This window comes from Myxine glutinosa, chromosome 8 (genome assembly GCF_964187855.1).
Source record: "Myxine glutinosa chromosome 8, kmMyxGlut1.1, whole genome shotgun sequence".
NCBI lineage: Eukaryota > Metazoa > Chordata > Myxini > Myxiniformes > Myxinidae > Myxine > Myxine glutinosa.
The window spans coordinates 10,496,355-10,523,013 of record NC_136268.1 but is presented as its reverse complement, the minus strand read 5'-3'; the positions used below and the strand labels follow the sequence as shown (position 1 = coordinate 10,523,013).

The 26,659-nt window shown below is 47.8% G+C and overlaps 1 protein-coding gene across 1 annotated transcript in view; it reads right to left on the bottom strand.

Moving 5' to 3' along the window:
• Positions 1–26,659, bottom strand: part of DNTTIP1 (deoxynucleotidyltransferase terminal interacting protein 1) — an 84,464-nt gene that overhangs the window by 25,588 nt on the left and 32,217 nt on the right. The window contains exons 5-9 of the mRNA XM_068123928.2: positions 22,645–22,743; positions 22,175–22,237; positions 19,750–19,815; positions 15,372–15,433; positions 2,568–2,613 (exon numbers count right to left, since the gene is read on the bottom strand). Of these exons, the coding sequence (XP_067980029.1) occupies positions 2,568–2,613; positions 15,372–15,433; positions 19,750–19,815; positions 22,175–22,237; positions 22,645–22,743 (336 nt within the window). The remainder of the gene's footprint in view (positions 1–2,567; positions 2,614–15,371; positions 15,434–19,749; positions 19,816–22,174; positions 22,238–22,644; positions 22,744–26,659) is intronic.

Genomic DNA, 26,659 nt, shown 5'->3' with positions numbered 1-26,659 from the left:
TCACTCTTCCCTCGCGGACTTCAAGCAAGCAGTGCACCGCCATGTCTTGTCTTCCCCAATTCTGACGCATGATCTTTATTACCCCCATTAACCTTTCAGATCTCAACCATTTTACTTGCTAGTTTCAGTGTTGCCTCCTTTCCTGTTTCTCCATTCCTTCGGTGTTTGTTCCACGGTCAGTTAGCTCTTCCATGAGCCTCGCTCCTCGAAAGAAGAAACCCAGCTACATATAAAAATAAATGGGAATAGGCAATCAACATGTCATATTGTTAAACTATTATGTGACTTATAAAGGAACTGGGTGCATTCACATTTTTTGGTTTCAGTTGAGGGAATCTTGAGTGGCCTTTCCTTTTCATGATTATAATTTCAGTACCCATGTCAAATTTTGGAATTCTCGACAGGGCCCTTCCTCTGCTGCATTCAGTTAACAACGATCTACAAGGACTTCACCCGAAGTATCATGCGACACGTCTTGCCACTGGACTGGTGCGGCGACTGCAATCTTATCCAGTTTGAAGCTGTGGAGTCCAGCGCTCTTCATAGCATTGGTGTCTCGCTAAAGCAGGCCAAACCTAATGCATGGTCTAGTTCTCACACACTGTAGTTAAGTCTTTACCTGAATCTATTCTGGTTTAACTCCTCCTGCCCTCTCATCAGTCTGCCCCAACCCCACATTTTACTAGACACCTACCTCACGACCTTTCCAAAGTCTAAGCTTTAAGATCACCTCCATTCACTCACCACCTCTTATTTAGCACCTTCCCGAGTTGGTTGGCTTACATGACTTTTTTCTTTTCTGCTCTTTCCTTTTCTTTTTTTTCTCTTTTAGTTTTTTTTTTTTTTTTACTTTATATTTGTTGTCATATTATTTTGTTGCTTTATGCCTAGGTCACACATAGGCGGATATTTTGGCGACTACTGGCGACTGCCGGCGATCAAGATTTTTCGGCGACTACTGGCGATTTCGGGTGGTCAAATATGGTCAGGCAGCAGTATGGCGACTGCAGGCGGCCACATTGCGACTGCATTGCGACGACGCCCCGAGTGGGATGGCGACTGTTGAAGATCGACGACGACTGCATTGCGGATGCACGGCGGCAGCGTGGCGACAGTCTGGCAGCTATATTATGACCGATGGCGGATCGCGGCGACTGCATTGGGGCCGGGTGGCGGTTTACTCCGACGTCCGCAAGACTGCAATAAGACCGCCGGCGATTGGAGACGATTCACACAACTTTTTTAATCTTTATTTCTCTATTTTACATTTCACTTTATTCATTTCAATGATGTATGACATGAAGCATAAAGATGTTTGATGTACAATAACAAAGTTAATAAAGATGTATCATTGTAATGTAATAATCAAACTTTTCTGCAGGGAGAGAGAATGGAAATAAAGTCCAAGAAATTATTTCCACTGGTCCCAAGTCCCATAAATAAAGTTCCCAAAAGTCCCAAGTCCAAACAATAAAGCCATATCCTTGTCGGCACCACAGGACCTCACTCCACGGAGACCCTCACACCATCCTGTCTTGCCATGGAATCGTGGTATGTCGTAATGCAGTCGCCAGGCAGTCGTATCTGTGTCGCCAATGGCCGTAACTCGGCCACCACTAGTCCTACTGCTGTCGTCGTCAATCTCCCATAGCCGCAGGGGAGACGTGGCAGTTCTTCTGTAGTCGATACGCAGCCGCAACAGTGTCGGCCCGTAGTCGGGAAGATGCCGCAGGAAGGCCGTATGGCATTCGCATCTCTGCCGTGCTAGCTGGTGGGGCGATTGCGGAAGACTATGAGCGACTGGGTTGCGGCCACTTTACGGTCTTATTACGGATACCGACGACAGCATGGCGGTTCCATCGCGACAGCATGGCGGATTTTTTTCGATTGCGACTGAGCGCGCCGTTTTTAAACATTTTAAAAATTATTTTGCCCCTTTGCGGCTCTTGCCGACTGCAGCCGACCTGGGGAGGATAACCACGACTACAGGCGACCGTCCATTACGGTTTCATTACGATTGTCGGCGGGTGGTGGCGATTTTTTCAGTCGCCAGTAGTCGCCGACAAATCCACCTATGTGTGACCTAGGCTTTATATCTTACAGTGTTGTCTTATATTACCCTACCTCCTAATCCTCCCAAATCTTCCCCCACCCTGCCCCCTCCCTCTGGGTTTGTTACTCTCCATTCCTTACTTTTCCTGTGTACAAATCCTGTGTACAGTGGTGGTTGGTAGTCCCTTAAAGTCAAGTTTAATATGGGGCCTTAGTTTTCTGTCCATCGTAACTCCATGGTCTCTCAAGTTTCTATTTCTGAGTTTTACTCCACCTGCTGAGACCGTGTGCCCTTTAACATGCAACTCCACACCTCAGGCTGTGGCACATCCATACATTGTTCTCTTCACATTTCCACTTTCCCCATTTTGCTGTCTATTAACCCTTTATTACCTGTCGTTCCACTTCCAAGAACCTTGACACATTTATTTAAAAAAGATTCAACACCGTTACTACTTCTTTAGCCCATCTCTAGCTTGTGGCTCCATGCGCCACACTTGTCCGAGTCAAATTACCTTGGGGCCTTCTCTCTTCACTGGGTCTGAAGACTTGGGCTTGGATCTATAATAAAGAAAGGGAGAAGGAAAAAGTAATTGTTAAAATGGCAAATTGCAGCCACATTATATTCCTAACAATATAACTTTGAAGGTTTATAAGCTCTTCCATGAGCTTCAACTTGTGTTCACAAAACAAATGCAGAAACGAAAGAGTTTTAAAAGCAATGGCTAGTCATGAAGTTATGGGTCTCCAGAAACAACGCAAGGACGTTTAGTAAGACATGACGTGACTTGGGAGCACAGTTTGCATCTTTGTAACCTTTACTTAACTACAATTTGCCAAAAAAGTTACATACCAACTTCACAAGACCAATCTGTAATTAGAATAAAAACATCAATATAGTAAATGCGTTAATTAAACACGATTTAAGATTAAAACAATTTCTTATTGTCCAAGAAAGCAAAATAAACTCAAACAAAAATGCAGGTTTTTAATACCACTTAAATGATGAATCCTTCGTTACAAGTCTGCTGAATATTGCAAACTGTGGTATTTAACTCGATGTGCACATCTATTCAGGTTGGCAGGATGGCCGAGACTAGAGGTATGCTGCCTTTGTGTATGCACACTTGCCTCTAAGGCCGTCTAGCCTGTATTTGAATCCCGATAAAGTGTCATCCCGGAATTTCACAGGAAGGGTGATTCATCAATGTCCCTCGTGCATCGTCCCTCATCAATGTGCAAAGGCAAACCACCTAGTGCAATCCTTGCTGGGAGGCTGCTTTGGCAGCACTGAATCTGCCTTTGGGCAGAGTACCAGAGTTAGTTACCTGTGTACGTGAGGTGTTTATCAAAGTGTGTGAGATCCACAATTTTGTGATTAATAAATATTTCACGTTATCTTTATGAACCACTTTTCAAATTTTCATATGAAATTTGAACTTGAAAATTACAAAATGACTCCATCTTGATCAAGCTTTAAAACAAAGCAGAATCTTCTATTAGTAAAAGGAGAAGCGTCTGTCAGTGTGTACGGACGTGTCCGCCACGCTTTTTTTTTTTTTTTTTTTTTTTCTTTGTATACAAGATCGAGGCTCGTGAAAGAGCGAACATTAATCACACAAAAAGACAAACCGACACATAAAACATATAACATCGGGAGCGGTAGACAAGATGGGGAGAGAGGGGGAACGACACAAACACAACATTTGAGAGCAGGGACCGAGAGACATGGAGACATCGAGAGATCTGAGAGAGGGCGAGGGCTTTGGGGGGGGGGGGGGGCGTGGGAAGGGGGCGGTGGGAGAGGTATAAAACATATGGACACTGCCAGGACTTCCAGGAAAGAAGTTGGAATTTCAAACAAGGTGGATCTGGGGTGAATTAGCGGGGGTAGAAAAGATCAAGGTTTTGGATGGGGGAAGATAAGAGATGGTGGTGAACAGCTGTTTTAAAGACCTGGAGGGAGGAGTGGGATTGAAGGGAGTGAGGGAGTTTGTTCCAGAGGCGGGAGAAAAGAGGAATGAAAGAGTGAAGGTGAGCAGAGAGCCGAGATTTCGGCAGTTTAACCATCAGAGGGTTGCTGGCAGATCTTGTGCGACCTGTAGGAATATTTGGGGGACAGAGCACAGAGAGAGCTGGGGGTGCAAGGCCGGAGAGGAGTCGGTAGAAGACAGAAAGACCACCTACCTGCCTGCGGTGAGTGAGTGAAAGGCCCTCAGAGATAGCTTCATCGCGGGAGATTCCAATAATTCTGAAAGCTTTGGTTTCAACAGCGTGAAGCCGAGCTAGGTGTGAGGCAGGAGCACCGGCCCATAGGGGAGAACAGTATTCCATTGAGCTGCGGATGAAAGCCTTGTATGTGGTGAGGAGCTCAGGTGTGCCGAGAAAGGACTTCGCACGACGGAGGATGCCCAGTCGGCGACTGGCTTAGGAGGCCAGCTTGGAAATGTGGTTTTCCCAAGAAAGATCATGGCAGATAGTGAGACCCAAAAGCTTGAGCGACAGAACTTCTTGGAGAGGATTGTTGAGAAAGTAGATGGGAGGGTTGTCCAGTCGATCTTTTCGGAGAGACATAGTAAGAGTGTGAGATTTGTCAGGATTGAAAGACATGTTCCACTTGTTTGACCAGTCTGTGATTTTGCCCAAGTCTTCAGAGAGTGAGGAGGCTGTAGACTGCCGATCTGAGGGAAGAGGAATGGAGCGGCAGAGAGTGGAGTCATCACATCACTTTGTTCTAAAGGGTTCCTGCTGTCATAGAATAATAACACGAATGACCGCACTGTGGTTACAACCTGCGACAAAATCTGGTAATGGGACGATTGAGAAACACGCATTTTAAAGCACTCTTAAAGGATGAACAGCACGAGTGGGAAACACATTTTATTGGGAAACCATTTAATGCGCTATAAAAATTAACTCAACACCTCTCATATCCATGTATGTCAGCCTCCCCACCGTTATATCAGAACAAGCTGATTTGTCACACGGTCACGGATTGTTTAACCCCAATATGGGGTCGTTCGAAAATTACATAATTACATAATGCAAAAATTACATAATTACATAAAAATTGCATAATTACATAATGCAAAAATTACATAATTACGTAAAAATTACATAAATTACATAATGCAACTGCCTCACCACAAGATTCAAAAATCCAAAAAGACCCAGACAACTTTGGTTGTTAATATATTTAGAACTACAAATGATACAATGATACCCTTTGGTTTATATGATACAGAAATTCAAAGTTTTGTGCACACCATCAATACACTCCAGGACATAAAGGCAGTGTACAAGTTATTGCTATGTTCGGCTGAGCATGTTTGCGTCCACCATTGTGCATGCAGCTATGATCCGAGAACGAAGATTCTGCAGGTTTGCCACCTTGGTGTTGTAGCCATCTTTGACAAACCCTACAGAAAAAAAATCAATGGGTAATGTCGGATGATTGTGTGGGCCAAGCGGTTGGTCCATCTCAACCGATCCAGCGACCTGGAAATTTTTCATTCAGAACGGCTTGAACAACTACGGCCCGATGATGGGGAGCGCCGTCCTGTTGAAAAATGATATCGGGGTGCAGGTCTTAAATCTGTGGGAAAGCGAATCCTTCCAACATGTTCATGTAAATTGGTGAGGTCACTTGATCCTCCCCAAAGAAAAACGGACGCATCAAGTAGTCATGGAGAAGGCGACACCACACATTCACCTTTGGACTGCCACATGTGTGTTCAATGACCACGTGGGGGTTTTCAGAGCCCCAGATCCTCACATTGTGCCAGTTGACCTTCCCCGACACCTGAAAGCAGGCTTCGTCTGCGAACATGACATTTTTCAGGTAATCTTTGTCATCCTCTATGCAACTGAGCATTTCCAAGGCAAACGCCTTGTGTTTGAGTTTGTCATTTGCTTTTTAAGTCCCTGCAGAATCTGCACCCTATATACATACAGCTTCAGCCTTTTATGCAAAATCATGTGTACAGTAGTGGTTGGTAGTGCCAGTTCTCTGGATGCAAATCCTGTGTACAGTGGTAGTTGGTGGTCCCAGTTCTCTGGATGCAAATCCTGTGTACAGTGGTAGTTGGTGGTCCCAGTTCTCTGGATGCAAATCCTGTGTGCAGTGGTAGTTGGTGGTCCCAGTTCTCTGGATGCAAATCCTGTGTACAGTGGTAGTTGGTGGTCCCAGTTCTCTGGATGCAAATCCTGTATACAGTGGTAGTTGGTGGTCTCAGTTCTCTGGATGCAAATCCTGTGTGCAGTGGTAGTTGGTGGTCCCAGTTCTCTGGATGCAAATCCTGTGTGCAGTGGTAGTTGGTGGTCCCAGTTCTCTGGATGCAAATCCTGTGTGCAGTGGTAGTTGGTGGTCTCAGTTCTCTGGATGCAAATCCTGTATACAGTGGTAGTTGGTGGTCCCAGTTCTCTGGATGCAAATCCTGTGTGCAGTGGTAGTTGGTGGTCCCAGTTCTCTGGATGCAAATCCTGTGTGCAGTGGTAGTTGGTGGTCTCAGTTCTCTGGATGCAAATCCTGTGTGCAGTGGTAGTTGGTGGTCCCAGTTCTCTGGATGCAAATCCTGTGTGCAGTGGTAGTTGGTGGTCCCAGTTCTCTGAATGCAAATCCTGTGTGCAGTGGTAGTTGGTGGTCCCAGTTCTCTGGATGCAAATCCTGTGTGCAGTGGTAGTTGGTGGTCTCAGTTCTCTGGATGCAAATCCTGTATACAGTGGTAGTTGGTGGTCCCAGTTCTCTGGATGCAAATCCTGTGTACAGTGGTAGTTGGTGGTCCCAGTTCTCTGGATGCAAATCCTGTGTACAGTGGTAGTTGGTGGTCCCAGCTCTCTGGATGCAAATCCTGTGTGCAGTGGTAGTTGGTGGTCCCAGCTCTCTGGATGCAAATCCTGTGTGCAGTGGTAGTTGGTGGTCCCAGTTCTCTGGATGCAAATCCTGTGTGCAGTGGTAGTTGGTGGTCCCAGCTCTCTGGATGCAAATCCTGTGTGCAGTGGTAGTTGGTGGTCCCAGTTCTCTGGATGCAAATCCTGTGTGCAGTGGTAGTTGGTGGTCCCAGTTCTCTGGATGCAAATCCTGTGTGCAGTGGTAGTTGGTGGTCCCAGTTCTCTGGATGCAAATCCTGTGTGCAGTGGTAGTTGGTGGTCCCAGCTCTCTGGATGCAAATCCTGTGTGCAGTGGTAGTTGGTGGTCCCAGTTCTCTGGATGCAAATCCTGTGTGCAGTGGTAGTTGGTGGTCCCAGCTCTCTGGATGCAAATCCTGTGTGCAGTGGTAGTTGGTGGTCCCAGTTCTCTGGATGCAAATCCTGTGTGCAGTGGTAGTTGGTGGTCCCAGTTCTCTGGATGCAAATCCTGTGTGCAGTGGTAGTTGGTGGTCCCAGCTCTCTGGATGCAAATCCTGTGTGCAGTGGTAGTTGGTGGTCCCAGTTCTCTGGATGCAAATCCTGTGTGCAGTGGTAGTTGGTGGTCCCAGTTCTCTGGATGCAAATCCTGTGTGCAGTGGTAGTTGGTGGTCCCAGCTCTCTGGATGCAAATCCTGTGTGCAGTGGTAGTTGGTGGTCCCAGTTATCTGGATGCAAATCCTGTGTGCAGTGGTAGTTGGCGTCTCAGTTCTCTGGATGCAAATCCTGTGTGCAGTGGTAGTTGGTGGTCCCAGTTCTCTGGATGCAAATCCTGTGTGCAGTGGTAGTTGGTGGTCCCAGTTATCTGGATGCAAATCCTGTGTGCAGTGGTAGTTGGCGTCTCAGTTCTCTGGATGCAAATCCTGTGTGCAGTGGTAGTTGGTGGTCCCAGCTCTCTGGATGCAAATCCTGTGTGCAGTGGTAGTTGGTGGTCCCAGTTCTCTGGATGAAAATCCTGTGTGCAGTGGTAGTTGGTGGTCTCAGTTCTCTGGATGCAAATCCTGTGTGCAGTGGTAGTTGGTGGTCCCAGTTCTCTGGATGAAAATCCTGTGTGCAGTGGTAGTTGGTGGTCCCAGTTCTCTGGATGCAAATCCTGTGTGCAGTGGTAGTTGGTGGTCTCAGTTCTCTGGATGAAAATCCTGTGTACAGTGGTAGTTGGTGGTCTCAGTTCTCTGGATGTACGTCGGATAGATTTTCTGAGACTTTGTTGAAATGATTGATGCACTCGTTAAACATCTGCTGCACTTGTGATTGGTCGACCGGTACTTTTCTGTTTGTGACAACTTCCAGTCTCCTTAAACCGCTTGTACCACTCTCTGAAACTAGTCCATGATGGCAGATTCCTTCCATACCTTGTACGGAAATTACCCTGAACTTGTGTGTCGGACGTCGTCTCGATGAACCATTTGACGCACTCAGCCTTCTCCTGTGGAGTCGCCATTTTATTTTACATTAAACCACCAGACCTGAAAATAAAGAAAACTTTATGAGTTTCTGTATCATATAAAACAAAGGGTATCCTTCTATCATTTGTGGTACTAAGTATATAAGGTCTTTTTGGAACACCCTGTATAAGAATCGTACCTCCTGACAACAAAGGTAAACATCAACCACTGATACGTCTCACTCGGCGAAACCGCATACTCCACAAGAAACAAAGGCGGGTCTGCCACACACACAAATGTTTCTGCCAACGCAAAACAAAGAAAACCAGAATGTGCATTGTGATCGGGAATTTCAATCAAAAACGTGTGGAACATGAAGAACACTACCATCCGATCTCCAATGGATAAAAAATCCTGCACATGCGCAGATCATAGCGTCGCTTCCTCACCTGAAACTTCAGCCCGGCCACTCAAAAGCTTTGAGATTTTTTTTGTGGTCGTCATTAGTTAAACATCAACCGGAGCCACCTATCCAGACTTGGGGCTTATTTGCCCTCATCAGGACAGAATACCGTTGAAATATGTAACCTTGTGGCGGACACAAAAGCCCACTGGCGTGGTGACATCATTCCACGCACCAAGTGGGCGGTGGCCACGCACCAGGGGTAGGCGTGGCCTCATGATATACACCGGGCGCCCAGCCCGGAACAGTACAGTGTTACAGTGCAGTCTTACAATAAAGACGTTTATATGTTACCGCTTGTCCGCTTCCTCCTTGCTCACAAGCAGCGCGCGTAACGCCGCGCTTTACTGGTGACCCTCGACCCTCGACGTTGCATCTGCCGTAGCGATCCTTCCGAACACGACGCCATGGCAATGGCGATTAAACTTCCCGAATTTTGGGAGGCTCAGGCCGAGGTCTGGTTCGTTCAAGCCGAAGCCCAGTTTCAGCTTCGGCGCCTCACCAACGACGACCTGCGCTACTGCCATGTCGTCGCCTCCCTCGGGCCCGGCACGGCCGCTCGAGTTGTGTCCGTCCTTCGCCACCCACCGGACGGCCACAAGTACGAGACACTCAAGCGGCTACTCCTAGCCACGTTCGGCCTCACGGACGACGCACGTGCCGACCGCCTCCTGGATCTCCCCGAGCTCGGTGAGACGCGCCCGTCGGTCCGAATGGACCATATGCTGTCCCTGTTGGGCGACGAGGCCCCCGGTTCGCTATTCCGGGCGCTTTTCCGTCGCCAACTTCCAGCGCAGGTTCGCCTCGCGTTGGCCGGGACCGGGCTAACGGAACCCCGAGCATTGGCGGCCGAGGCGGACAAGTACTTCGCCGCTTCGGACACGCGGGCGAGCGTTGGCGTGGCCGTCACGGCCTTCGACGCTTATGTTCCACAGCATCATCTTCTACAGCACGCTGATGTTCCACAGCATCATCTTCTACAGCACGCTGATGTTCCACAGCATCATCTTCTACAGCACGCTGATGTTCCACAGCATCATCTTCTACAGCACGCTGTGGTTCAGCAGCATGCTGATACGCACCTCGTGAACGCCGCCACGCCCCGCCCACCGCCGCGGCGAAAACCGCCACCGCGGGGAAACCCGTCGACTCCACCGGCCTGGCGGAGCCAGCCGCGCTCCTCCAGCTCCACCACCTGGTGCCGGTTCCACGCCAAGTTCGGCCACGAAGCTCGGCGGTGTCATCCACCGTGCTCCTTCAACGGGTCGGGAAACGCCCGGGCCGGCGCTCAATTGTGGCGATGAGCGCCGGCCGTTCGAGCAGCCTGCTGTTCATAACGGACACCTTCTCCGGGTGCCGTTACCTGTGCGACACGGGAGCACAGGTGAGTGTCATTCCCGCCGGCACGTCAGACAAGCACGCCGCGGGTGGGGGCCCCGCGCTGCTTGCCGCGAACGGGACGCCCATCCGTACGTACGGAAAACGCTGCCTCTCTCTGCGGTTTGGAGGGCAGGTTTTCCGATGGACGTTCGTCACCGCCGACGTGCCCATGGCACTGCTTGGCGCGGACTTCCTGTGCGCTAATGGGCTCCTGGTCGACGTCAAGCGCAGACGGCTTGTCCAGGCCGAGACGTTCAGCTCGCTCGCATGTGCGTTGCCCAGCTCAACGAGCGGCTTGCCAAGCGGCTTGCCGAACGATTCGGTTCCGGCCACGTTGGTCTGTACGCTTCCGGCAGCGGACGCATTCACCCGCCTCCTCGCCGGCTTCCCGGCCCACCTTCTCGGCGGGGGCCGTCAAGCACGGGGTGGCCCATCACATCACCACCGTCGGGCCACCGGTCTACGCCCGGGCACGCCGCCTCGAGCCGACGAAGCTGGCGGTGGCAAAAGCGGAATTCGCTACCCTGGAGCGACTCGGCATCGTTCGGCGCTCAGAGAGCGCTTGGGCGTCGCCGCTGCACATCGTGCCGAAGCCCGGCGGGGGATGGCGACCGTGCGGGGACTATCGCCGTCTCAATGACGCCACGACTCCCGACCGCTACCCCGTCCCCCACATTCAGGACTTTTCCGCCCGTTTGGCGGGCAGGTCCTTCTTCTCGAAGGTGGACCTCATACGCGGCTACCATCAGGTCCCCGTCAGGCCGGAGGACGTCCCGAAGACGGCGGTCATCACGCCATTCGGACTCTTCGAGTTCCTGCGCATGCCCTTCGGTCTGAAGAATGCGGCTCAGGCGTTCCAGCGACTGATGGACAGCATCCTGCGCGACTTGGATTTTGTCTACGTCTACCTGGACGATATCCTCGTCGCCAGCGCGTCCCGCGAAGAGCACCTACGCCACCTCCGCAGGCTCTTCGAACGCCTGGGCCAGCATGGCCTGATTGTGAACCCCGCAAAGTGCCGGTTCGGCGCCGCCACAATCGATTTTCTGGGGCACCGTGTCACCAGGCACGGCGCCGTCCCCCTGCCGGCCAAGGTGGAGGCGGTGAAGGGGTTTCCGCGCCCCCGCACGATCAGAGGGCTGCAGGAGTTCCTGGGCATGGTGAACTTTTACCATCGGTTCCTGCCCCGTATCGCCCAGCTCCTGCGCCCCCTGCACGAAGCTCTCCGAGGTAAGCCGGGCAAAGGCGACGTTACCTGGACCGAGCAGATGGACACGGCGTTCACGGGCGCGAAGCTCGCCTTGGCTAACGCCACCATGCTCGCGCACCCGGCGCCCGATGCACCGATCGCCCTCACCACCGATGCCTCGGACTACGCGGTGGGCGCGGTGCACGAGCAATGGGTGCGTGGAGCTTGGCAACCGCTGGCGTTCTTTAGCCGGCAGCTTCGCCCGCCCGAACGCCGTTACAGTACCTTCGACCGCGAGTTGCTCGGACTTCACTTGGCGGTCAGGCACTTCCGCCATCTGCTCGAGGGCCGGGCGTTCACTGCCTTCGTCGACCACAAGCCGCTGATCTTCGCGATGGGCAAGGTCACCGAGCCGTGGTCGGCCCGGCAGCAGCGTCACCTCTCGGCCGTGTCCGAGTACACGACGGACATCCAGCACGTCGCGGGGAAGGACAACCCGGTGGCGGATTGCCTTTCCCGGGCCGTCGCCCACGCAGTCCACCTCGGCATCGACTATGCCCGGATGGCAGCGGACCAGGCCGCTGACCCCGACGTCCAGGCCTTGCGGACCGCCGTCACGGGCCTCCGCGTCACCGAGGTGCCGTTCGACGGCGCGGGGGCGGCCCTCTTGTGCGACGTCTCCCTCGGGCGTCCTCGCCCCATTGTGCCCGCGGGCTGGCAGCGCCAGGTGTTTGACGCCATCCACGGCCTGTCCCACCCGGGCGCGAGGGCCTCCCAAAGGCTGATCGCCGACAAGTTCGTCTGGCATGGCCTCCGGAAGGCCGTCCGCGGCTGGGCCAGGACGTGCCTCGCGTGCCAGCGCGCCAAGGTGCACCGGCACACCCAGGCCCCGTTGGCCCCGTTCACGGTGCCGGAACGCCGGTTTGACCACGTCCACGTGGACCTGGTGGGACCTCTGCCCCCCTCGCGGGGTTTCACCTACGTCCTCACCATGGTGGACCGCACCACCCGGTGGCCGGAGGCCGTGCCCTTGGCGTCGACAACGGCGGCCGATGTCGCGCAGGCTTTCATCGCCACCTGGGTCACCCGGTTCGGCGCCCCCTCAGACATCTCATCCGACCGCGGCCCCCAGTTCACCTCGGAGCTCTGGGGGGCGGTTGCGCAGGGGCTCGGGGTCCGGCTGCACCGAACCACGGCCTACCACCCCCAGGCTAACGGCCTGTGTGAGCGATTTCACCGCTCATTGAAGGCCGCGCTCCGGGCCACCCTCCGCGACGGCGGCTGGGTCGACAGGCTCCCCTGGGTCCTGCTGGGCCTCCGGACGGCGCCCAAGGAGGACCTGCGCGCATCCGCGGCGGAGTTGGTCTTCGGGCAACCGCTGCGGGTGCCGGGCGAGTTCCTCCCCGACTCCACGGCACCATGGTCTGCGGCACAGCAGCGCTCCGCTCTGCAAGAGACCGCCCAAAGGTTCGCCCCGGTGCCAACGGCATGCCACGGGCACCCACCGACGCACGTCGCCCCGGAGCTTCGCACGGCGGAGTACGTCTTCGTCCGCCACGATGCCCATCGGACACCACTGCGGCCCCCGTACGACGGGCCTTTCCGCGTGCTGGAGACCGGGGCGAAGCACTTCACCCTGGACATCGGCGGTACTCCTGACCGCGTTTCGGTAGACCGCCTCAAGCCGGCCCACCTCGATGTGGACCATCCACCGCCAGTGGCCCGACCCCCACGTCGGGGCCGCCCTCCTGCGGGCGGACCCCCGGCACCGCGCCGCCACGGCGCCCCCCGGTCCTGCACCCATCCCAGGGGCAGCCAGGGGCATCCCACCTGGTATCCCTGCACCCCGGACGCCGCCGATCGCCAGGGGGCGCTTCGGCCGGGTCATTCGTCTGCCCCGCAAACTGGCCCTCCAGGTGCGCGGGAATTCTGGGGGGGCGCGTGTGGCGGACACAAAAGCCCACTGGCGTGGTGACATCATTCCACGCACCAAGTGGGCGGTGGCCACGCACCAGGGGTAGGCGTGGCCTCATGATATACACCGGGCGCCCAGCCCGGAACAGTACAGTGTTACAGTGCAGTCTTACAATAAAGACGTTTATATGTTACCGCTTGTCCGCTTCCTCCTTGCTCACAAGCAGCGCGCGTAACGCCGCGCTTTAACCTTACATATTAAAACATGTATATATATTCGGAGTAAGCAAATTAAATGTCGAGTTGAGTGCTCTCTACCCCCATGAGAAAGATGGCTGACATTGCACTGAATGAGCATGGTGATCATCCCATCATGGAGGATCTTGATGTGGAATCAACAATGCCAGAACAGAGTTGGGCCATTGACACCATGGCCAGTGGAAAAGTACCTGTTCATGAGAGCATCCTAAACTTCTCAGCCTAATACAGTACTTCCATGTGACTATGTATCATATTGCATATTGTTTGATGGTTTGATACCCGATCGGGTAGTTTATGATACCCAATCGGATAGTTTTTCATACCCGATTCAGGTATTAAAAATCGGATAGTTTTTGATTTTTGATATCAATGACGTATCAAAAACTAACCCGATCAGATAGTTTTTGATACCTGATCGGATAGTTTTCGATACCTGATCAGATAGTTTACGATACCTGATCGGATCGTTTATGATACCTGATCGGATAGTTTTGATACCTGATTGGATAGTTTTTGATACCTGATTGGATAGTTTTGATACCTGATTGGATAGTTTTTGATACCTAATTGGATAGTTTTTGATACCTGATCAGATAGTTTTGATACCTCATTGGATAGTTTTTGATACCTGATCGGATAGTTTTGATACCCGATCAGATAGTTTTGATACCTGATCGGATAGTTTTTGATACCTGATTGGATAGTTTACGATACCTGATCGGATAGTTCATGATACCTGATCGGATAGTTTTTGATACCTGATCGGATAGTTTTTGATACCTGATTGGATAGTTTTTGATACCTAATTGGATCGTTTTTGATACCTGATCAGATAGTTTTTGATACCTGATCGGATAGTTTATGATACCTGATTGGATAGTTTTTGATACCTGATCGGATAGTTTATGATACCTGATAGGGTAGTTTTTGATACCTGATCGGATAGTTTTTGATACCCGACGGATAGTTTTTGATTCCTGAAAGGATAGTTTTTGATACCTGATTGGATAGTTTTTGATACCTGATTGAATAGTTTTTGAGACTTAATTGGATAGTTTTTGATACCTGATCGGATAGTTTTATGATACCTGATTCGGATAGTTTTTGATACCCGATCGGATAGTTTTTGATACCTGATAGGGTAGTTTTTGATACCTGATTGGACAGTTTTGATACCTGATTGGATAGTTTTGAGTGACGCAGCATTGTTTACTGCCCTCATGCTCTTTTAGCACATTTCCTTTCCTGTAATCCTCATCCATGCTTTTGACACAGCCAATGAAGCACACATAAAGTCTACAGGGTGAAGCAGAATATGTTTTGCAGTCAAAAGTTTTTTGAGTGAACATAAACCCAAAGTTGTGAATATCAACGTGAACATAAACAAGTCGTGGATATGTGGAAATGTGATTCACAGCAAAGGTTAGGTCACATGTTCAAAATGTCCACCATTGGCGTGCATACATGAATGGCATTGGCAAGGTATGTATACATTACTCTGATTCACCGTGCATATTATAGCAACAGATTTTGGAACAAAAATAAAATCAGCAGAAACCCGATAATTCACAACTCTCTCGTACACAAGTTATCTTTTGAACCGTTCATTTTACGTCTTACATGAAGTACATACATTTGATTACATATGAAAAAGCAATGACACAATGTACTAAATGTCTGTTTTCACATACTTTCAGGTAGCACCATCCCGATGTTGATCAAATTAAAGTTTAAAACTTGCCAACTTCGAGTTTCTTTTCCATCATTGGGCCTTGGACAAAAACGCATTAATTTCAAAAACATTACAGGTAAAGCTACTCACACAGAAGTGTATGGAACCTTACGATCTGATGGTAAAACCTGTGTGGGCTGTCTCCTCTTCCTCTGTAAAAACAAAAAACATAAGTTAAACTCAGAGTAGTAGAACTAATGGTATATCAGAGTCCGACTCTCATATACCATAGTTGGTTACAGGTCTAACTACAGTAGTCTGCATAGAATACGTGTAGTAAAGAGATGCTAATTTTGCCTAATTTGGTAGTTTCGTCCATATCTTCATGCCTCCAGCTACCCGAGCAAACATCATGTCTTTTGCTACAATGATTCACTTGATGAGGCATTTACCATGAACCAGCTTGCCTATTCTGAGAGCATTACTAATGGGAACCTACAGTCTCCATAATGCTCACCAATTACTGTGTCTCTGTCTTTAGACATACCCAAAGATAAACCTCATGCCCACCTGATGGTCCAGACTCACAGGCCTCTCACCATTAATAAAAATCAGTAGGATGGATCTTGGTGGCAGTAGGTTGTTTCTTTCTGGAACATGCAACTCAGTTCAAGGATATGATAATGATGAACACTAGTCATGCTTGGGCTGAGTGGCTTAACTCTGAGGAAACGTCATCATAATCAGCAGTCAGCTCGTTTTCGAGAATGACTCATCGCAAGGAAAGTTCATTTTGCCTGAAGGGAGCATCGGGCACAAACTTGCTCAGGGGTAATTAAGCCAATGCGTGAGGCCACAACTCTTCCACAGTGACTCGCCTTTAGAGGCCATTTTTCCACGCTGAGCAGGGATTGGCCTTTTTTGGACACCATGGTCCCTTTTTGAAGCAATGTTTTATGGCCGGGTGCCCTTGCTGCCGCCAACCCTGTTGGTCGCCTCTTGTGACACACAGGGAATTACCAGTGAGAACTGGTACTTAATTTACCGGCCTCGGAAGGATGATAAGCTGAGTCAACCCGCCTGGCGTTAATTCAGCGATCGACCGGGATTTAGAACCCAGGATACTAGGATCCCAAGCCGGCACCCTAACCACTTAGCCAACACCAGGCTTAACATAAAAAACAAGGATGTCCATATTTAATTTAAATTTCAAATCTATTTTGATATAGAAACATGTATCTTATATAGTGCCTTTTATATACTTTCTTTTATAAACGGGGCGGGGTGGGGCCGCCCGGCGACTGAGCCCGAGTGGTCGCCCCATGGCACGCACAGACCTTGTCTTCCACACATGGTCTTCCACAGTGATGGCACAGAAATCCTGATGGTGAAAGCCTGATGTTGGCTTAATGATTAAGATGGTTGGCTTGAGATCTTAGGGTCCTGAGTTCGAACCCCTGTCATGCCGGTGAATTCACACCAGGTGGGTTGATTCAACCTGTCAAACTTCCGAGGTCAGAAAAATGAATGCCAGCTTACTTGTGACGGGGCATTGCCTCAGCGGCACAGCCGCGCCCCCAGGAAATGAGGCAGGCTAGCAGCCACAGGCTGCATATAAACCACCACAACTGGCAGTGAGTGATATACTTGTGGTACTCCTCTAGCACGTTTCAGGTGACTGCTTCTTTTGAGCGTGTACCTCCGTCGCCCTGGTGACTTCTGCCGCAGTGGATCCACGCGACAATGACACACACCATGCATGCCTGTCCTTTGCCTTCTCTTCCCATTTATTTATGCCTGTATATGCCTGTGGCCCTGAGATGTTTTTTTATAGTCCAAATAACGCAACTGTGGTTGCCCAACGTGTTGCCCTGGGAAAACGTACTAAATAACACAGCTTTTGTCAGCCGGTAATCCCCCATTCCGACCACGTGACCAGTCCAGGTGATCTGCTCCTTCAGGAGTATAATTTCAATGCTGGGCATACCAGCCCGCTTCAGAACTTCATTTGTCACATGATCAGTCCACTTAATCCTAAGGATATTCTGTAGATGATGGAGATAGACTTGCGACAAATAGCGAGTGTACCTTCTATAGAGGGTACATGTCTCAGAGATTTACAACAGACAGAGAGGAACAACAGCTCTGTATACCTTGCACTTCGTAGAGAGCTTAATACTGTGTCTACTCCACAGTGGGTCATGCAATCGACAAAAAGCAGAACAGGCTGAACAGATCTGTGTCGCCAGCTCCTTATAGAAGCTGCAGTTATTGGAGACAGTGCTGCTGAGATACACAAAGCAGTCAACAATCTCCATCGTTTCACCATTCAGCAAAAGGGTCAGCTCAATGTACAGCATTCCAGGGGCAGGTTGGTAAAGGAGCTTGGTATTTCGGACATTGCAGAGTCCAAATGCTGCAGATGCAGCGGCAAACTTGTCAAGGGGCTTCTACAGGTCACATATGGAATGTCAAACAAAGCCAATATCATCAGCATAGAGCGAGTCCTTCATTTATTTAATTTTTATATATATATTTTTTTTATACAAGATCGATGCTGCAGTCCTGACAATTACCCTTTTTCTTATAAATGGTAATGATGAAATCATCCGTAAAGTATTGTGGAAGCTCCGCACATTCTCAAAAACATAAAAATATGTCGAGCAGTGCACTGCGGAATATATCACCACCATATTTGTGCACTTCAGCAGGGATTCTATCAAGACCAGAAGCCTTATTATCCGTCATGTTAGCTACTGCGGGTTTAAGCTCATTCATAGTCAGCAGAGTGGTAAGCTCACAGTGGATCGGCCTTTCAGGGATTGACTCAAGAACAGCATCATCTACTGTAGTTGGTCAAATTGAGCAGTAATGAATGGCGTTCTGTCCAGCGTGCACGAATACCTGGCTTATCTGACAGTAGAACATTGCCATCAGATGAGAGAACAGGGCTGGTAAATAATCAATTGGCGTCGGCCATACACACCCATCAAACCAAAAGACTCCCCGAGAGTCACCACAATCAGAGCTTGAATTCATTAGCTTTTTCAGCCCACCAGCCATCCTCCATGTGTCGTAATTCCCGTTGGAGGTTTGCCTCGATTGGGCATGCCAACAAATTGCAGCCGGAGAAGACGGGTTGTTGAGCCGCACCTGGAGAGCTGCACGATTAACAGCAGGTAGTTCCTCAATCTCTGGCCATTGTCATGAAACCATTCCGCATTTACTCGATGGCAGATGCTCAAGTGTTACTTCTGTTGAGGTATAAATAGCAGAGCAGAAAGATGCCCACACGTCATTTGTTGATTATTCTGCAGAAAAGTACAAGGTCACAAATTCCTCTCTTCCTCTATACATCCTCCTGACTGAAAATTCCTTGCAGCATGCGAGCTTCCCTTCTACAAGGTGGAGATATGCTGAGCCACTCAACAACCAATTCATCTATCTCGAACATGAGATCAAGTCTCAAGGGCTGATTCTTGCTTAAAAGGGAGGTTTCTGGCCTTGCAGTCCCCTACGATCTCCCTTCAGGTCTTTCTCATCCTGCGCTCTGAGTTCTCTGCCAAACCCCTTGCCCTCCAGAAATCCTAACCTTGCAAATTTAACGCTCACCTTCATCAATTAGGTCCCCTCTTCTCTTTTACGTGGAATTGTCTTCCCAAGTTTGATGTCTCATGGTTTTCCCTCCAGGACATCAATTGTGCTGCTCACCACCGCCTCATGGCCTCTCCCATTTATAATCTCGAGCTCGAGTATACCCGCGGAGACCCTAACCCCATTTCACCTCCAACTGCTTCCCCCATGCTCATCCTCCTGTTTCCCTTGTATCCCACTTTGTGGATGTTGACCCTTTACCCTCTGTTGCTTTGCTCCTCCACGAGTGTTGCTTCCTGTATGTAAACTAGAGGTTCCAAGGAACCTGAACTCAACTGGTCTATATCAATATGGTTAGAATATGCATAATAGAACCACAAACTAGATAGTTTATATGTGCATTTATATGTTTATATGTGCGTTTATATGTGTGTTTTCAAATATCTTTAAGTGGCAAAAGGCACAAGTTTCATCAAATTTGATCAGTATTTGTGACTTTTAGAGCTTGGACGTCGTCCAAACTGATGTTTATGGGTCAAGTCATGTCATAGGTCACGACGGTCATTTTTTCGACATCGTCAAAACCCGTAATATATGTGTTGAGGTTTGTTACATACTGTCTACACACCAAGTTTCAGCCTTCTAGCTACATTAGGAAGTACCAGATTGACAAAAATTGATTTTTCAATATTTGCCCGACCTGCCGCGCCCATTTTTGGGCGTGCAACGCCCAAATGCAATCCCAAACTAGTTTATGTCTTAAAGATGCTGCATAACAAGTTTCATCAAATTTATTCAATATTTGTGACTTTTAGAGCGTAGACATCGAATTGTTTACAGACAGACAGACAGACAGATGGCAGACGGACGACGGACACTGGGTGTCGACAAAAACTCAGCTGGACATAGACCAATTGAGTTAAAAACAACTCACCCTGGCCTTGGGTGCAGGATTTGGTGAGAAGAGCGGACTATTGTCATTGTTCACTGGTTTGAACCTCTGCCAAAAGCACGATCATAGAAACATAATGAGAACAGTAATCAAACTGCATTCAGAAAAGGTCAAAGCTTCATCAAGGTGCGACACTTTCATTGACGCAACCTCAGGAATCATAACTAACATCTACATTACATTTGTCACATTCATTTTGCTTCATCAGAAAAAAAATATTTTAAAAGAGATCATGGAACACCTTGAGAAGAACAACATGGGAAAGGCGTTTTCCACTCTTGCTTTGCATATCTTTCTTATTTTAGCTTTGTTTGTGAACATTGAATGCGGTGCGGTGGCAACCAACGAAGATGATGGGTCAAATGGAAGTGTAGATCTGAACCTTCTGCCAACTCTACCCCCAAAGCATGCGGCAATTTGAATTGGTTTAATTGGTTGATGGCGTAAAATTTTGCCCAAGTACTGCTAAACTGGAAGTTTGTGGAAGAACAAACGAGGCCATTTTGTGTTCTACGGTGTTCAAGTATAGAATTCAATAAAATAAAATAAAAGTTATAAAGGTTGAAGAAAAAAGAAAAAACATTTCTTTGGAGGTTTCCCACCGTTGATGCACCCTCTCTTACACCACCCGATTTAAAACGTTATATTATTTCATCGCACCTGGTATGCGTGTCCTCTATAACGTCCCTAAAAGCATTAAATTCGTAGTTTGGAATGATTTTCAATTGTGTTTGACTGCCAGACAGCTCCAGACCACAACACGCACAATTTTGCCAAATTTAGAGCCAAAGTACTGTTGCCTGCAGGTTTATGTCGTGATTCGTGTTCTACGGCGTTCAAAATATAAAATGAATTGAAATCAAGTAGTTCCTCGATCATAGAAACAGACAGACTGAGTAAACCAATTGTTTAACCCCACATTGTGGTACGTGTGTGTGGGGTAACAAATAGAACTAGAACGGCACTCGGTAGAGAGCATACCTCTACCAGGATGAATAGTTTATGTTTTATATCCCACTTATAGGCCAGATATGGATTCGGACCTGAACCAAAATCTAATAGGGTTGTTCTTGTCACCTAACCAACTTGTCCACCTAGTTTAGTCATAATTTCGTCCATAACTTTTTTAAAATACCATGTTATATATCGCTTTTCGCCAGATCTCTCAATGGTGAAGAATCATTTAAATATTAAACAATTATTGCAGCTGAATCCATATTCAGATCTTCACCAAAATCTAATCATGTCGTCCTTGTCACACACACAACCTCTCCGCCAAATTTCGTCCTAATCCATCCACAACCTTTTGAGATATCTTGTTCACAGACAGACAGACAGAGAGACAGACAGACAGACAGGGGTGAAAACATAACCTCCGCTCACCTTAGGTGGCGGAGGTAACAAACATGTGATTTAACACCCTTGCGTAACAAAAGGCTATCCACACACACACACATAATAGCTTCCTGTGTAAAAGTGGCCCCAAATGGACAAATCAGCAAAATGAACCCAAATTAAGACAGATAGTAATGGTTTTGACTTCTTTTTCGAATGTCATCTCAATCTACTTTATATCACATATATCAAGGTGTTGATATTGATCTCTTCATACTGTGACTGATGATATTGATCTCTTCAAATTGTGACGGATGATATTGATCTCTTCATACTGTATTTCCATTATTTCCTCTCGGTGAAATCCAACCTCTTATTGAAATGCTCAACTTCACCTGATGTTATTGTAATTAGTGTAAAAGTCACCAATAACCCCACCTAATGTCATTTTTACTGCATGTGATATAACTATAACATCCATCTATCATTCTCAAGACAGTGCAGGAAATTTTTTACCTCCATGTGTAGTGCTGTCACTTTAAAACTTGAAAATACTGTACTCAAATAATACGTAACTAGTGAACCATCCTTGTGGAACGTCGGCCGAGACCCTCAGTTGTTGTCTTCCACCATCACCTTTTCAGCTTTATTCGTTCTTAAATTCGTTTTCTCCACAACCGCTTGAGCGATCGACACCAAAGTTTCAACATAGGAGCGCCTACCCAACGAGGACTTTTAACAGTTACATTATAATTGGATCGAAAATGTGGCCGGCATTCCAAAAAGTCCGTTTTCTGCAGGCGTGGGTTGCAGGGTGTTTCACATATCAGGAATAAACAGCCTCGACCTCGCATCGCTCGGCCTCGGACAAATAATGTGTTGTAGCACTGCACCAAGACAGTGCTAATTACAAAAGCAAACATGAAAGAGCTAAATCATTCGTTTTAAAACAGGCATTCATGATGCTGGAAGGAAATAAACGGAGACAAATATTCATAAAGTTCAAAGATAAACATTAAAATAAACCAAACTTTTCCTGCATTAATATATCAAAGGTACAGTTTTAACGCACCTTGTTTGAAGCCTTCACTTGTGCAGTGGAATTTTTACTTGGTTCTTGATACATTTCCTTGGCCTGTGTAAAGGCAAGAGTATTCAGGAAACAGGATGAAAATCAAAGAATAGACAGGAAGAAGAAGTCAGAAAAGCAACAATGAGTAATGAAAATGAAGGAAACGGAAATGAAAGAATGGAAAGAAAGAAAAAGTGTTCGGAATAAAGGGAATGAAGGAAGGAAGGGGGAGGAGGCGAAAAAGATGAGAAGGATTAGGAAAGAAAGGAAGAAAGGAAAAGTGGTCGGAAGACTAAAGGAAGGAGGGGGAGGAAGAGAAAAAGACGAGCAAGATTAGGAAAGAAAGGAAGTGGTAATTATGGGAAAAAATGTTCTGTATAATGAAGGAACAAATGGATGACTAAAGGGGAGGAATCAGTAGAGAAAGCTGAAGCGAAAGAGAAGAGCAAAGAGAGGAATGATCAGCTTACGTGTTCTATGGCGCTGCAACCAATCTCACGCACAAGCCTCTCAGCGTCGACCTCATTCCCAACATTCTCACGGACATTCTGCGATGCCTTCTGCAGCAACTGTTTTGATATGACAAAAACACCTCATGGTGGAGTAAAGTGTCGAGTCAGTCGAGTCCAAAATTCACTAAAGCTGCATTCAGCAAGATCTGATTACAACTCTTCTTCTTCTTCTTCTTTAACGGGTACAATTATTCCCACGTTCTTGTGGGGTTGGCTGAGGTAAGCTTGGCCCAAGTCTTTCACGAACTGGCTGGCCAGGCATGGTGTTCTACTAAGGTTAGGGCAGGAACTTGTAATTTGGCCAGGGTGCTGGTTATCGACCTAAATTCGCAGTGGGGCGGAAGGGTGGGAAGTGGTGGAGTGAGGATGAGAACAGTGCGGACATGTATTTACATCTAACACCACACACCACACACACAAAGCTGCACTAATGTTCCAGCTTTAATGTTATGACATCATTTTCACACATCCTAGCACTAAGATTAAAACAATAATGACCATTGGACAGTTTCCGAAGCTGTTGTGCAAACGTTGCTCACAAGCCCAGATTAAGAGCAAATATTTTTGCTGAACATGTACCTCAAAAGTGGGATTTGAACTGCATGTTTTATCAGGAACTAGAGGTTCCAGGGAACCTGAACTCAACTGGTCTATGTCAATATGGTTAGAATATGCATAATAGAACCACAAACTATATAGTTTATATGTGCGTTTATATGTTTATATGTGCGTTTATGTGTGTTTTCAAATATCCTTAAGTGGCAAAAGGCACAAGTTTCATCAAATTTGATCAGTATTTGTGACTTTTAGAGCTTGGACATCGTCCAAACTGATGTTTATGGGTCAAGTCAAGTCATAGGTCACGACGAGGTCATTTTTCGGACATCGTCAAAACCCGTAATATATGTGTTGAGGTTTGTTACATACTGTCTACACACCAAGTTTCAGCCTTCTAGCTACATTAGGAAGTACCAGATTGACAAAAATTGATTTTTCAATATGGCCGCTCTGCCGCGCCCATTTTTGAGCATTCAACGCCCAAATGCAATCCCAAACTAGGTTATGTCTTAAAGATGCTGCATAACAAGTTTCATCAAATTTAATCAATATTTGTGACTTTTACAGCGTAGACGTCGAATTGTTTACAGACGAGACAGACAGACAGACAGACGACAGACGGACGACGGACACTGGGTGTCGACAAAAACTCAGCTGGACATAGTCCAGTTGAGTTAAAAATGCACAGGCCGGATACGCAGGTATGTAACATGGTGTTTCTCAGGTCGTTTGTATAAAGAAATACGAAATCAAAAGCTCAATCAAAGCTCATGGTTCAACGTAGCTCTCTGAAGGACTCACTCAATGGCAGAGTTACATTTATTTATTCGGTTTCATTCAACAACCACATACAAAGCATTAAAATAAATATGAGGGAAAGACTTCCTGAATAAGCATGTTCAAACAACGTATTGTTAAGTGAGAAATAGATCGGGAAAAATATTCAGTTGAAAAAAGCTCGGAGATTAGCAAACTCCTGAAAGGGTTCCTCCTTAGGAGATTGCCAGAAGCTTCAAGTGTCGGGAAAATTGCAGAAAGGCAAGCTCACAAAGAATTACCAGTCGTCATTGGGAAGATCAAAATTCAAAACTGAAGGAACCACCAACTCGTATAGGTAACTCAGCTCTCTCTGGGCTCTGTCCCCCAAATATTCCAAATCAGCTCGCACAAGTTCTGCCTGCAACCCTCTTATGGTTAAACTGCCAAAATCAAGACTCTCTGCTCACCTTCACTCCTTCATTCCTCTTTTCTCCCGCCTCTGGAACAACTCCCTCACTCTCTTCAATCCCACTCCTCCCTCCAGGTCTTTAAAACGGCTGTTCACCACCATCTCTTATCTTCCCCAATCCAAAACCTAATTTCACCCCAAATCCACTTTTTGAGGTGCCGACTTCTTTCCTGGAAGTCCTTGGTGTCCTTGCGTTTTATACCTATCCTGCCCCCCCCCCCCCCCAGGCCCTCTCCCTCCCACACATCTCCCGATGTCCTTGCTCTCAAATGTTGTGTTTGTGTGCTTCGTCCCCTTCTCTCCCCATCTTGTCTACCGCTCCCCTTTTTATATACTTTGTTTGCTTGTTTGTTTGATTTGTTTGTTTGATAAATGTTAGCTCTTTCACGAGCCTCGACTCTGTATACAAAAAAAAACAAAAAAAAAAACTTCCTGTTAGGCATGGCTCAGATCCGACGCCATGACCACAGAGTGGTCTTCTTCCTGTACTGTGCAGGCAGCGCAAGCCAGTTGTTAGAAGTGCTCCCAAAGGGGAGGGAGACAACACACGACTGTAATTAGGAGATAGTGAGACCTAACACCATTTTCATTATTTCCAAAAAAGAAGAAGAAAAAGGGGCCGGTTGAAAAAGGCAACGATGAAAACGACAGTGTCAACATCTTCATTTTACAATCACATGATGCACCTCCCCACAGGAAGGATATTTATAGTACCTGCCAGGATATCTACACTGTCCTGGACTCAGACCACAGTTGTAGAAATTTCAGGCTTGAGCCTTGCCTGCTGGGAGGTGATAAGAGTTGGTGATGCCTTCAATTTAGAATAACAAAGGAATGACAGATTGGTTGGACGTTTATATTTGGCTCTTGGTGTGAGGGAAGAAGAGGAAGAAGGAGTCCTTCAAGAATTCAGAAGGGAATGTGGTAAGGGAAGAGTATTGATTATGGGGATTTTAACTTGCCAGGGATAGATTGCGTCCAGAAAAAGGGAAAGGGCAGAGCAGATGAGGATTTCCAAGATCTAGCCCGGGATTGCTTTTTGACCCAGTTTATAGATTGCCCTACTAGCGGGAGTGCAATGTAAGACCTCCTTTTAAGTAACGATCCCAATATGGTGGAGGAGGTGGAGGTAGGGGAGCAGGATCAAGTGACCATAACATAGTGTGTGCAAGGATTCTGTTAAGAGTTAGAGTTGAGGATAGTAGAGCAAGGCTCTTGGATTTCAGGAAGGCAAACCTTGACGGTATGACGAGAAAGTTGAGTGATGTAGATAGGGAGAGGCAAACAACAGGACAATCAGCATCAGAGAAATGGGAAACTTTCCAGGAGTGAATGTGCAGAGTGCAGAGGTAGTATATTTCAATTAGGTGTAAAACTAGAAGCAGGAACTTGGAATTGTGGTTGAGTGTGGTTGCGTAATGAGATAAGGATGAGGCCAGCGTGGTTGAGTAATGAGATAAGGACGAGGCCAGCGTGGTTGAGTAATGAGATCAGGACAAGGCCAGCGTGGTTGAGTAATGAGATAAGGACAAGGCCAGCGTGGTTGAGTAATGAGATAAGGACGAGGCCAGTGTGGTTGAGTAATGAGATAAGGACGAGGCCAGTGTGGTTGAGTAATGAGATAAGGACAAGGTCAGTTTGGTTGAGTAATGAGATAAGGACGAGGCCAGCGTGGTTGAGCAATGAGATAAGGACGAGGCCAGTGTGGTCAAGTAATGAGATAAGGACGAGGCCAGCGTGGTTGAGTAATGAGATAAGGACGAGGCCAGCGTGGTTGAGTAATGAGATAAGGATAAGGCCAGGGTGGTTGAGTAATGAGATAAGGACGAGGCCAGTGTGGTTGAGTAATGAGATAAGGATGAGGCCAGCGTGGTTGAGTAATGAGATAAGGACGAGGCCTGCGTGGTTGAGTAATGAGATAAGGACGAGGCCAGCGTGGTTGAGTAATGAGATAAGGACAAGGCCAGCGTGGTTGAGTAATGAGATAAGGACAAGGCCAGCGTGGTTGAGTAATGAGATAAGGACAAGGCCAGCGTGGTTGAGTAATGAGATAAGGACAAGGCCAGCATGGTTGAGTAATGAGATAAGGACAAGGCCAGTGTAGTTGAGTAGATAAGGACAAGGCCATCGTGGTTGAGTAGATAAGGACGAGGCCAGCGTGGTGGAGTAATGAGATAAGGAATCCTA